The sequence below is a fragment of the Geospiza fortis genome, unplaced genomic scaffold (assembly GCF_000277835.1).
Source record: "Geospiza fortis unplaced genomic scaffold, GeoFor_1.0 scaffold70, whole genome shotgun sequence".
In the NCBI taxonomy this organism is placed as follows: Eukaryota; Metazoa; Chordata; class Aves; order Passeriformes; family Thraupidae; genus Geospiza; species Geospiza fortis.
Genome location: NW_005054317.1, coordinates 4,063,380 through 4,075,873, shown reverse-complemented (window position 1 = coordinate 4,075,873; position 12,494 = coordinate 4,063,380). Strand labels below are relative to the sequence as shown.

The 12,494-nt window shown below is 43.3% G+C and overlaps 1 protein-coding gene across 1 annotated transcript in view; it reads right to left on the bottom strand.

The window, feature by feature from the left end:
- Positions 1-12,494, bottom strand: part of ADAMTS9 (ADAM metallopeptidase with thrombospondin type 1 motif 9) — a 78,132-nt gene that overhangs the window by 22,642 nt on the left and 42,996 nt on the right. The window contains exons 27-28 of the mRNA XM_031056311.1: positions 12,154-12,315; positions 11,409-11,585 (exon numbers count right to left, since the gene is read on the bottom strand). Coding sequence (XP_030912171.1) covers positions 11,409-11,585; positions 12,154-12,315 — 339 coding nt within the window. The remainder of the gene's footprint in view (positions 1-11,408; positions 11,586-12,153; positions 12,316-12,494) is intronic.

Below are 12,494 nucleotides of genomic sequence, written 5' to 3'. Positions count from 1 at the left end.
ACCATCTCTCCATATAAAATGTTCTGCTTTCTTTTCAGAATGGAGAAAACATGCAGAAATGAGGCTTCAACCTTCATTCTGGAGTCACTCCATCAGTATATTTCCCAAGAAATATATTACAGCTTAAGCTCTTCCCAGCCTATAAATACATTTGAGCCCTAAAAAATTTATATATATAGCAGCTCTGGAAGATCCACTAGAATAGAAATTGGCATATACATTGACACCTGTGAATATTTTATATTACAGACCTACTTACAGCTCATTCAGCCCACAAAGAATCAGCAAGAGAACAGTTTTGAAATGGAAAAATTCAGACCAATATGGAGAGAAATGGATGTAGCTCCAAAAACCAGATGCTTAAAAGCTTGTATAAATGATGCCTTGATAAAGGTTGTTTTCCTGCTGCAAGAGTGTTACAGATTGAGAAAAGATCACTGAGGTCCTGTTAATCAACAGCTTTAAGAGCCATTAATAATGCTTCTCTGAGAGGCTGAGCAGGGATAGCTGCCTCTGAGTTTTCCTGAGCGCAGATCAAGATAGGCCAAAAACCCCAACAAGCAACATCCAACCTTGCACTGAAAAACAGAAGAAATGGTGTCCCTTGCAATAAAATAAAACTTCCACGAGTTACTCAGATCCATAAACTTCACTTCTTTTCTTTAGCATCAACAGAAGAAAGATCAAGCTAATGTTACCCTATTTTTATATGCCTTCAAATTTCATCAGAAGTTAATTTTTTCATTTTCTCTACTTCTCTCCCCAGGCAATGCAAGTTCAGCAGCAAGACAGAAATGTCACATCCTACAAAACCCAGTTCTAAAATTCTAGTATTTTCATCCACTTACTATCTTTGAACTAAACACCAACACTGATGCTTAAACAAAAATTCAAGTGCTCCTTAGTAAACAGTCTTCATGCAGGTTATGCCACTTTACTGTGACAGCCAAAGTTAAAGAGTAAACTTACAGCATTGATCAGGACTCTGTCATGTCCCATGTCCTGAGCTGATACAGCCCAGAGCATCCTTAATTTAAAAAACACATGGGATGCCACTACTTATCCTAAAGTAAGACTAACCACACTGTGCAACAATGCAAGCACCTTTCTGGGGACCTGAAGCTGCTTGATAAATACTTGATCTCACAAACAATTTGGTCCTAGCTATTTCCAAAGTTATTACTCCCCTACAAAATGCTTAACTTTGGCGTGGAGCCTGATTCTGACATTTATCTCGTGATCCCATGATCAAACAAGTCTGCGTGCAAACCCCGGTGCACTCAGAGGTTGAGGCATAATTTGCTTAATTTTTTTAATACTTAAATGTAATTCCCAAGATGCTGGAATGAATCATTGCTATGTCTGCCTTTAATATAAATCAAATTTAGGCAGCTGTGCATTTTAAGATCTAAACCACCCGTTTGCTTTCATGCACATTTGAGTTATGATCTCATTTGCACTGACAGAAAAGAAAGGTTGAATAATCTAATTTAACCAAGTATCAGAGACTGAAAATTCCTTTGCAAAGAGTCTACTTAATGACTGCCATCTAATTCATCTCAGGTATTCAACTTTTATCTGGCACATAGATTTTCAGCATATGTGAGCCACATGCAAAGCAAAATTTAATAGTGGGCTGCATCTCAACACCATGTGAGTCCAGGAAGTTCTACACCCAACTACCACCATCAGCCTCATCATTTATTTTGGACCCTGGATAAACTTTGCATTTCATTAACAGGATTTTTCGTGGCTGCAAATGCTGCCTGCTTATGGTACCCACCAATAACAGCACCACAATGAGGTAAGCTTTGACCTTCCCTTCCTCAAAACATTTGGCAAAATCACTGCCTTCACATTCCTCATTTTCTTGAACTTTTTTCCCACACCCCCCATAAAAAATGCTTCCAAGTACTGGGGGCAGATGGTGGCTCTCTGGAATAACAGCCTCACCTTACCCAAGGTTTTCTGAGTCAACAGAAAAGCCTCAACCGGTTTTAAGCACCTCTGGGCCAGCCCTGAAGGTGTAACCAGGTACTGTATGGAATTTTTTCACTAATCAGCTTCCTAAAGTTAAGGATCACATGCACTTGGGCACGTCTGTGGTCACATTGCCTCTGCCTCCACTTAAGTGTGGGAAAACGCTGCCCTGAAAGGCAGTTTACAGCCTGTGATTGAGGCACAACAGCAAAGAGCACCCCTGCATGAACCTGGGAGGACAGCCAGGCATGTTTCTGGTTTTTTACAGAAACATAACAAATTGTTATGTTTCTGTAAAAAAACCACCAAAAAGTTTGCGGTGCATAAAATGATAGAGAAACAGTATTTTGAAAAATCAGCTATAGCCATCACTCTAAAACTCTAGCAAACCTTCCCCTTGTTATTATCTTTATTATCTCCTAAACCCACCAGAGTTGCACCTGGCACTTTACACGGAGAACAACAACAAAAGAACTTTCCTAAGAGCATTAGGATCAAAGCACTTAGCACAGATTTAAGGGCTTTATGTTTATTGCATAATTAGTGTTAACCTGCCAAGAACTGGAGATTGGCATGCTGCTGATATTTTCAAATAAATATACTGCCTAGTTTAAATAAATTCTAGGAAAAAGGTTTAAATAAATACAGCAGAAATATTTCCATATCAACTGTTTCCATAAAGGTCAGAACACGATGCTAAACATCTGCCATGCCTTGCTCTGCTTGTGTTTTTGTTTCCACAAAAAAATTTTTTTCTGTTTCAGAGTTTAGGAGATGATAATTCTGTTTTGCCAAGTGTGTGCAAATTGCTTTAAAATAGCCCTTTCTGCATTTCCTGATCTCAGTTTGGGAGATGAGGGTACCTCTTGTTCATTAAGACGTCTCTAAAATAGATGGGCTGCTACTTGATGCATAGGGCTGGCAGCAGGCAAAAAAAGCCCCAGAATATGTTCAAAATCTCTTAAAAATCTGTACAAAGTCTCTGGTGAATTTCTGGGAGTGGGGTCAGTCCAGCACCAAGAGGACTCAAGAGCCCTGGGCACAAATGAACAGATCTCAGCAAGAAAAAGGCACCACAGAGCAGTCAAGAAGAAATTGAATGACTGCTCCTTGTAAACTTTGTGCACTGAAGGGGCAGCTCCACAAAGGGCAGAAGGGCACATCCCAAGCAAGAAGCTGGGAACACTCTCCCCCAGAAGTGAAAAGCTGCAGAAAACGCTGTCAGACCATTTTTCAGACCCACCGTGCATCAGCCAAACGCGATTTGGGAGGTATTTAAGACAATGAATGCAAGCTGTGGTGATCACCCAGTGAATTCCCAAAGATAGGAATGATAGCTCGGCAAGGGCAGGGCTGGGAAGGATTAGACTGAAAATGGCTTTATCAGATTCTGCCAGGAGCAACTTTTTGGAGGAAATTAAAATCAATCCTTGTAGATTTAGACTGCCCCACATTAAGGATTTTATGGAAAGTCAGCAGCTGTAAGTAAGCCCTGGTTCATCCTTTCCAACAATCTGAGACAAAACGTGTTGGATGAAATAAAGCAGAAAAGCAACAGAGCCCTCCAATGCTTTACACCCATTTTCCAAGAGGGCTGTGCTCCTGGATGCCAGCAAACTTCAACTACAAGCAAACCCAGCAATGTACCCTCATAGGTACCTTTCAGCAGCCTATTAATCTGTATCACCTTCTACTACCACTAACACTGCTGCTGTCAGATACTGAAACCATATCCTGGTGACTTCTGTACCTCTGAAGCCCCTGAGCACAAAGGACATCAACAGACACATCACCAAGGAAAGCCTGGATCCTTCCTCACCAGCTGAACCTTTACCAAGAATCTTAAAATGCTGGAAGCTTTGTGAGCTGTTCAGCAACAGGGGCTCTGTGGCTTCCAAACCAAATCAGCTTCACAACAGCAAGGTATTTCAGCAGGTAATTCCCTTGGCTTCAGTGGGACAGGCTGAAAGCAAGGCTGCAGCACTTTAGGAGATGTTTAGGAAATGTTTATTGCTGCTCTGAAGCCCTGTTTCTCCCACCAATGTGTTTTATCAGGGTCTTGTGCCCATCTGCATTGGCATGGTGAGAAATCCCTAAAATTGGGTGGGGATACAAGCAGGGCAGGAGTCACCCAGCTTGGCTTTCCTTTCCTCACAAACTAAGGAGCCATGACTTAAGACATGGGTGCTGAGTGTGTATGGTCATAGTGATTTTAGCTGGTACATGGCCAAAAAATACATGTGATTCTTGTACATTTAAAAGGGAAGAGGGGTCTCTACATTTAAGGGAGGGCAAATGGACCAAAGACCTGAACAAAACACACCAAAGCACTGCACTGCAGTTCTGAAAGAGGCTTTAGAAAGGTTTAATCCAAACTGACTCCTCAGAGAAATGGGGTGATTGAAAAAAACCCACAAATATTAGGGATTTTGGAATGTATAGTCTGAATGTGTTTGTGAGCACTGTGCAGAGCCCCTGTGGAAATGTTCTGAGCTCCTAGAGCTGGAGCACAGCCCCCAGTCTGAACAGGAGCAGGCTTTGCCCTGGTATTCCCAAGGAGCCCTCACTGCCCTGGGCATGGGCAGGAGGGAACTTCCCTGCTGGCCTGCCCTGTCTCTGCAGTGCCCACAGGGTCTCCATCCTCCAGAGGCTCTGGTCTTGGCTTGGAGCAGAGGCACAGACCTTCCCAAGTCATTACTGCAAAAGGGAGAAATCTTCTAAAAAAATCACTAAATCTTCACCTTCCCACCACCAAACTCAGCTGCAGGGACTGATGAGTGGCCTTAGATGATGTCTTATAACACATTAAAAAAAAACCCAGAAAAAAAGAGGAAAATTTATCAGAGAAAAGGGCCTAATTTAATGTGCTGCTGCAGGGGAAGAAAGAGCTGGTGTGTCTGGAGCCCATTGCTCCAGCACAAATTGCCCAGAGGAGAGGATGCTCTTGGGTTCTTTAACTCCTGCAAGATTTAAGGCCTGAGTGCCAAAGTCAATACAATAATTTCCCCAAGCTGGGGAACCTCACAAGATATGTGACAGAAAAAGGTAACTGCAGCAGCAGAGGCCATGCATCTCCTCTTCTGCAGCATCCACCCAGTAAGCAGCACCTTTTCCCCCTCTTTTCCCTGCCCTGTTACACCACAAAAGACTTCACCAGGCACAGAAATTAGCAGGGCTGTGGGTACACAAAGCTCTCCTAAAAGCTGTGTCCCTGTCCAGCTCCACACTATTTACCTTGAACAACAAACAAAAGCCTCACAGAGCCACTGCAGGTCTCTTCAGGGAGGGAGGCAGTAGATGGCATTTCCTCAAATTGGGAGGAGATGTATGAGCTACCTAAGGACACCAATAGAGTGGGATGTGGAAGGTGCTGATGAAGCCTATTTTCCATGCTGTGGCACTTTTAGGAGAGTACCAATTGAAGCAGCAAGGTGCCTCAGCTAACTGACACTTCATATTTCTAGTGAACAGTGGTACTACAATGCCACTTAGATATTCTGTTCCAGAATAGGATTGCTCTGTGTTGGATGGAGTAAAAAACAAAGTAAAGAGCTCTCTAAGAAATGTCAGCCCTGTTTCACAGGTGTGCATCACACTGGGGGGTTGTAGGAGCACTGGGCTGCTGCTTGCTCCCCCATTTTATAAAGAAGAATTTTGGCTTAATTCACTAGGGACATATATTGTCAACCTGTACATGGGCTTGGGCATCAGACAGATTTTCATCCATGCTGCTGGCTCATTCACCTCCCCTGCGAGCTAGTAAAATTAAAATATGATTAGAGCTTTAAGTGTCTTTGGAACAGGACTGACTACACAATTTTTTTCTTAATAATTGCAAATCAGTCACTGGGAAAGTTAGAAGCACAGTAAATCTCACTCTGCCTAATGTCCCTCATTGTTATACATCCTTGTTTCTAAATCCCCAGGATGTGAGCAACAGCAATGATTGCAGTATGGGGTATACAGTGTGACTCTGGAAAATGGGCAAAACTGCAGGCAGACTCCCAAAACCCAACTCAGGGATCTGCCTGGAGATGCTGCATTTCACAGCTCATCCCTGAAAGTGTGTAACTGCTTCAATGTGTCCCTTGCAGCCCAATGAATTCCTGTACTCAGAGCCAGTGCTTTGGGAGACAAATATTCCCAGGAACTGCCCTTTTATTTATTGCTTTATTTCTCCTGTGAGGGCATGTGCAGATGTGCAGGAGATCTGCAGCCAGGGATGGGCCACCCATAACACAAGGCCTGAAGCCAGTCATTGCTGAACAGCAGCCTCACCACTTCTTGGTTGAGTTTAGGCCTAGAAAATGACTATTTCATTGAGAAAATGTGTAAGGGAGGAGGTGTAAAAAGGCAACCACAGAGGCATGCCAAATGCAGCCAAACAGCCACTGCGCTATGGGAAGAAAGAGACTGCTCTGAGTGGGAAAGTGCTCTGAGGAGCTTGGGGAGAAGATGCACTGTCTGGGGGCAAAGGGATGAGAAGACTTTAAAGATATCTGAAAATAACCTTTGTGAGTCTATCCACTGGTCCAGCTCCTCTCTGTGCTGGCAACAGGAGAGGTTGTTAAAGGACAGCAGATGAGACCCTCTGCAGCTCCTTTCCCTGGTCCTTCCCCTGCATTTATTCACTGGATTAGGGAGGTCAGAAGGGACATTGCTGACCAGTCCTTTTACTTCTCCATCACACTAAAAGGTCATGAGGGGTGTAAAGACCAATGGGGGTTTGCAAGGTGGTGAGTGGATTGCAACAGCTGAGCTTTAAGTTGCAGGAAATCAGCCCTGTGAGGAGTTAATCTAGGAATCACTAAGGTGCTGGCTCAGTGTTAAGCACACAGTGCCCCAGGGTGGTCCCTCACCTGCAGGGTGCAGCTGATGGGCTTCCACGGTTGTTTTCCTGCAAATGGAGCATCAACACCAGCAAAGAGGAGACAGAGATCTGGTTACAAAAGTATTCCTATACAGTTCTCCTTTTTTAAGTAGAAACAGAAGGAGCAATGAAAGATGGTGATAATAGGCAAAAAATAAAAATGGAAAGGAAAACAAAAAGTGGAGATTTTAGGGAAAAAAGAGATTAAAAAAATGATGTGACTCTACTGGGCAGCTGGGTACCACTAGCTTTGCCCACCTGTGATTGCCCTGGAGCCACCAGCTGTGAGCACTGAGGTGAGGAGAGAGATGCATGAGCATCCATCACCACTGCCTCAGAGGAGCAACAGGCTGAGACTCTTCAAACAAAACCCCAAGAGCAGTTCAGCAATGCTGCTGTCACAGCAAATTCATTTTCTGCAGAGGAGAAGAAGGGAACAGCAGAGTTATATACACTTGCAACCAAATCTGTCCCTGGCTATCACTTCTGCCTTAGCAAGACCTGACATCCTGCCTGCCATGAACATTATCAGAACAATGACACAGAGAATATTGCTGTTGAGCAGCCTATTTTCAGCCAGCTGCACGGGGAAGGCATTTTGCAAACAACATGTTGGGGCTTTGACAGAATTAAATACAAATAACCCAAAGTTTCCACTGACAACAACTTTAAGATTAAAATTCCAGAGTGCCAGCTGCCTGACCAGATGTTGGCCAGGCAATTCTCCCACTTCCCAGTTCAGAGCTCCTTTGCTGCTCTATTCCTGTGTGCAGCCAAAGAGCCCTGCAAAGACAGCAATGCCACCAGCTTCCTGCCAAGGGAAACCAGTGATGTCCTAGCCCAAACCTGAACTCACATCCACAATAAGAGAGTTTGGAACTTAGCTGGTTAATGTTCTAATTACTTAACAGTAAGCTTCTGATTCTTTATTAGAGCAAAAGGCCCTCAAAGACTCTGACACCAGCACCTCTGCCTACAGGATACAGAGCTGGGAAGCACTAAGAGCTACACAACCACTGCACCAGCAGCTTGAACTTCAGATACCCAAGACTGACAAGTACCTGACAAGGCAGACTACTTTTAAAATTATAATACTTTTTTGGAGAAAAACCCAAACAAACCCCAAATAAATCTAAACCTCATCCACCCATTTTCCAGAGTTTAAAGTCAAATGATCACTTCCCTATGCAGTGAAGCCCAAATGACACACCCAACTGAAGCAGGGTGCTGTAAGATAGAATTGTTTTACCTTATCTGTGACCATTTCCTAGCTCAGAAAGAATGAGAAGCCCACAACAAGTTAATTCAGCATTATTCCTAAATTGTATCAGGATACAGTTGAATATTAAGGCAAACTCAAAATATCAGAAATTATTGCATGGAGCAAATCTGCTCCAAAACAGGTGCTTTAAGGGAGGTTATGCATATATTTTATATATGTGGTATAAATATGGGTATATTTATTAAAACCAAACCTTGGGTTTTAAGCGAAGCAAGGGATAATTCTCGTTGTGAACATCTCCCTCATCCTGGAGAACATGGCAAGATTTCCTCTCAGGATTCGAGAGTGTGTATGGAGATCTGCATTCATACCACAAAGCATTCAGAGGAGAAAAAACACTCTCTGTATTCTGGTGACAGTCAGTGCACGTTTTCTAAAGCACGGTTTTAATAAAAAGGTCATGTCTATCACATGGTGTACAATTCTGCAATGGGTAAATACATCTTCTTAAATAAGCAAGGGAATAAAAGTGTTACCTCCTCTTAGTCCTCTTTGAACATACATTAAAATGACAAGACATCTCACCAGTCTCTTGTTGTAAAATTATCATTTACACATACAATCTGTTTATCCATTTAATTATCTCTTCCAAACCTGGATTTAACCAGCCAGATAAAGATCACTTGTTTACTGTACAAAATCCCAGTGGAATTTTGCCCGAGGACTGCGGGTTGGGTGCTTCAGACTCTCTGCTTTAATTTGTAAGTATTTTATAGTACTAATTTCACTGAAACTTGAGTAATGCTAAGCCAGTCAGATGATCGCAAGAAATTAGTTATCCAAACTTTGTAATTCATACACCTTTTACTGTGTTTGTTTAATCATTGAGAATGACAATTTCTGTTGGAGAACAAAGTAAAGCCAGATAAAAGATGGAACATTGCAGAACCGTTTCAGAAAATTTAGCAAAAGTTACCAAAACTAAGGATATGATCTGAATTTAGCAAAAGACTCAAGAAATCATTATACAAATTCATTTATGATTACATTCTACTTGTCTTTAATTTTCACTGTTCAACATTAACATTAAACATTGTAAATGTATGCAATATTTATATAAAATTAAATAACAGTATTGGAAAAATAAATACACTTTTACATAAATACATAAATCCATACTGCTGAAAAGTTTCAGCTAATACTATACTCTTGTTTCAAAAGTGACCAAAATAATATGGTAGTGACACTCCATCCCAACAGATGAAGTATGTACAGCTACAGAATGATGTTTGCAACCGATGACAGAGCTAAAGCAAATCCAGGTGATACCACACTAAAGGAGGAAAATTTGGCCGTTACTACCTACAGTAGTAGCACGAGGTAGACATACACGTGGAGTGTTCTGCTGGAGGGACACGAAGCCCTGGGGACCCCATAGATACTTCTCAGTCTTCAAACAGCTCTGGGTCCCCTATGTCAGAGCCCAAGGACGCCTCGGTAAATGTGACTGAAAAACCAAATCAGTTCATGGCAATGACGGGGGCTCAGCCCTGCAGCCCCTACTCCAGGGCTGTGACCCTGTGCCAGCTGGGAGGAGACACCGCAGGCAGGACAGGGTGTCCCTGCCCTCCAACCTGTCTGCCAGATGTCCCACCTGCTCCCAGGAGAGCAAGGACAACCCACTGAGACTAATACAACAGAGTGGAGCCAAGGGAACTCTTCCTGGGTGAAAAGAAAACCACCAGACAGAGGACTGCACCTTGTGTTTCCAATACTGAGAAGAAGGTGCAGCCCTGGAGCCTGCTCCTCAACAGCCACGAAGAATGAAACACAACTCTGTCCACAACTTTGGCTCTTGAAAATGGTCCAGCACAAGTAAAACAAAGTTGGAGGCACCTCCCAGCTGGCAAATCCTGTGGGGCAGCCAGCACACGCATCGCTACCTCTGCTTACCTCACCTTGCTCTTCCTTAGCACCAGGCAGGTTGATGGACAAGGGGTACATTAGCACCTCAAATGAAATATTTCATAGCATTGTGTCTTGTACTGGTGAAGCACCGGTTACACACCAGTTCAGCAGTTTTATGGCTATTGCAGAGCTCACTGAGGTATGATAAAAATATTGAAGAGTGTTACTGAAGGCATCCGTGTTACTAAAAGCACCCACAGAAGGAGAGCAGGTTTTGGCAAGATGACTTTCCAAACTGTGACAACTGAGGAAGTCCAACACATTAAAAAACAGGCCTCTTTTTTCTTTTCCTATAAAGTGCTTTTGAATCAGATTTTTAAAAAAGTTGTCTTCAAATGCTTTTATAACAAAATGCACAATAAAGGTTTACATCTGTTTGAAGGCCATTCCAAAATGGACAGGTCTGTGGTTTTCCAGGGCTCCAGAAGCACCTCAGGTGGCACTTGCTTTGGTGCAGGTTCACAGAAAAGGTTGCTTCTCTGGGCAGGGAGAATTGCAAAGGTGTGGCACCCAAAATAGCACCCCAACCCGGTGGTTCAGGGCTGCTCTGCCCTCACAAGAGCATCTCTGTAGCAGACTCCTCCAGCAGCAAAGGAGCAAAGTAAGACACCTCTGCTCCAAATACTATTTTGCTATTGGGAAACTGCCAGGGTTTTAAGCCTTCCAACCCCTGGCTGATCATTTGCTGGCTTAGTGATAGAGCAGCAGCTGGAGATCAAGCTAGACAATCACTCTCCAGAACCAGAGAGATGCACGAGAATAGCTTACAGGTGCCTTTGGACTGTACATCACAGTCTTCTTATATACACAGGAACAGAAACAGAGCACAGGTGTGAATGCACACATGTTTCTATGTAGGTCTGTGTGTGGGCATGTGCCCACATGCACACACATCTATACACACTTATACATGCCTGGGAATTGATGCCATTTAGCACATTCTCCCCACTTCTCTTGCCTTTGGCAGAGAACACACCACTGCTAAACCAGTAGGTGCCCAGTGCAGTATTACCATTAAAGAGCAGAACAATTTAACTTCAATGGAAATGTACTGCTTAAATTCCAGGTTTAAATCAATATGCAAAAAAACTTAGCCAGAACCAAGATTCATAATGCACAGCACTTGCAAAGTGTAATAAAATGGACAAAGGTTGCTACTTAGCAGAAAGTGCCTTTTAAATTAAAGGACCAGAGCTCCCCTAATGTAAGCCCTTCCTGAATAGGTGTTATTCTGAATATATTGTAAATAATCCTCTGTAAGTGCAGTTTTAAGACATGAAGCATTAGCACCTTGGTTTGAAGCAAATTAAATGTTGTTAGGTGATATCTACAAAATAGTTCATAAAGAGAAAGAGTTTATGGTCGTACCGAGCTCCAAGGACCAGCACTCCAGGCAGCATCTCTAGGACAGTCCTGCACATTGCACTGCTCTCTGTCTGGTGGCTTGTCAAGGATTTCACAGCTCAGATCTGTAAATCTTTCTCCATTTGGGCGCTGGCACACCACCAGCCGTGTTCTTGTCCCTCCTCCACATGGCTTTGTGCACTGCAAGTTAGCAGAGGACAGAGCAATCACCGTTGGGACAGCAAAAACACTGCTCACCTGCTGCCCAAAGCACCTCAAAAAACCAATGGTAGTTTCTGTTCCAAACTAACCCACTCCAGCCAATTTCCTCTCGTGAATCTCAGATGGACCTTCAGCTGCCTCAGCTTCTCTCCCCCTAAAGCTGTTCATGCTGCTCCACCATGATATTGCCCGACTCAATGTGATAATGGAGGTTTACATCTCCAATTGCACATCTCAGATTAATTTTCAAAAGGAAGTGGTACTTTTATTAAAAAAAAGGCCTTCAGTTAAACTAGGCTCCTCTTGAAAAAAATCTTCATTTTTGTAACAGTTACTTTTGCTTGGAAAGAAAGTTTTCCCATGACAAATGGAAATGAAAACACCACCCAACAACTGCTTGGGGTCACCCATTTATCAGAGGCTGCCCTTCAAGTCCCAATCCTTCTAATAAATGTCACCACAATACCCCTCTCTCCTCCCATTTTTCAGTCACCTGGTAATGAAAGTCTTGCCCTGGCCAGGGAGCCCAGATGGATGGTGCACTCACCTCTCCCCAGTTGCCATAGGCCCACTGAGGGCAGGGGCCAGATTCGCAGGATCTCTGCTCCATGGGTTTGCTTTTCTCATCGCAGTTATTTGCAGTGTATCCGTTTTCATCCTGGCACACCACAACCCGCCGCTGGAACCCGCCTGCACATGTGCTAGAGCACTGGAAGACAAAATTGCCCAGAGCTTCATTTAGTCCAGGAATAGGTTTGCATTCCCAGCTCCTTCCCAGTGCCTTGCACCGTGGGAATGCACTGCTAGAAGTTTAATACATCTAACAGGCATTATTAAACTTCAAAACCCAGCTATTGCTAATAGCAGTGCAATGACTTAGGTGCTGAC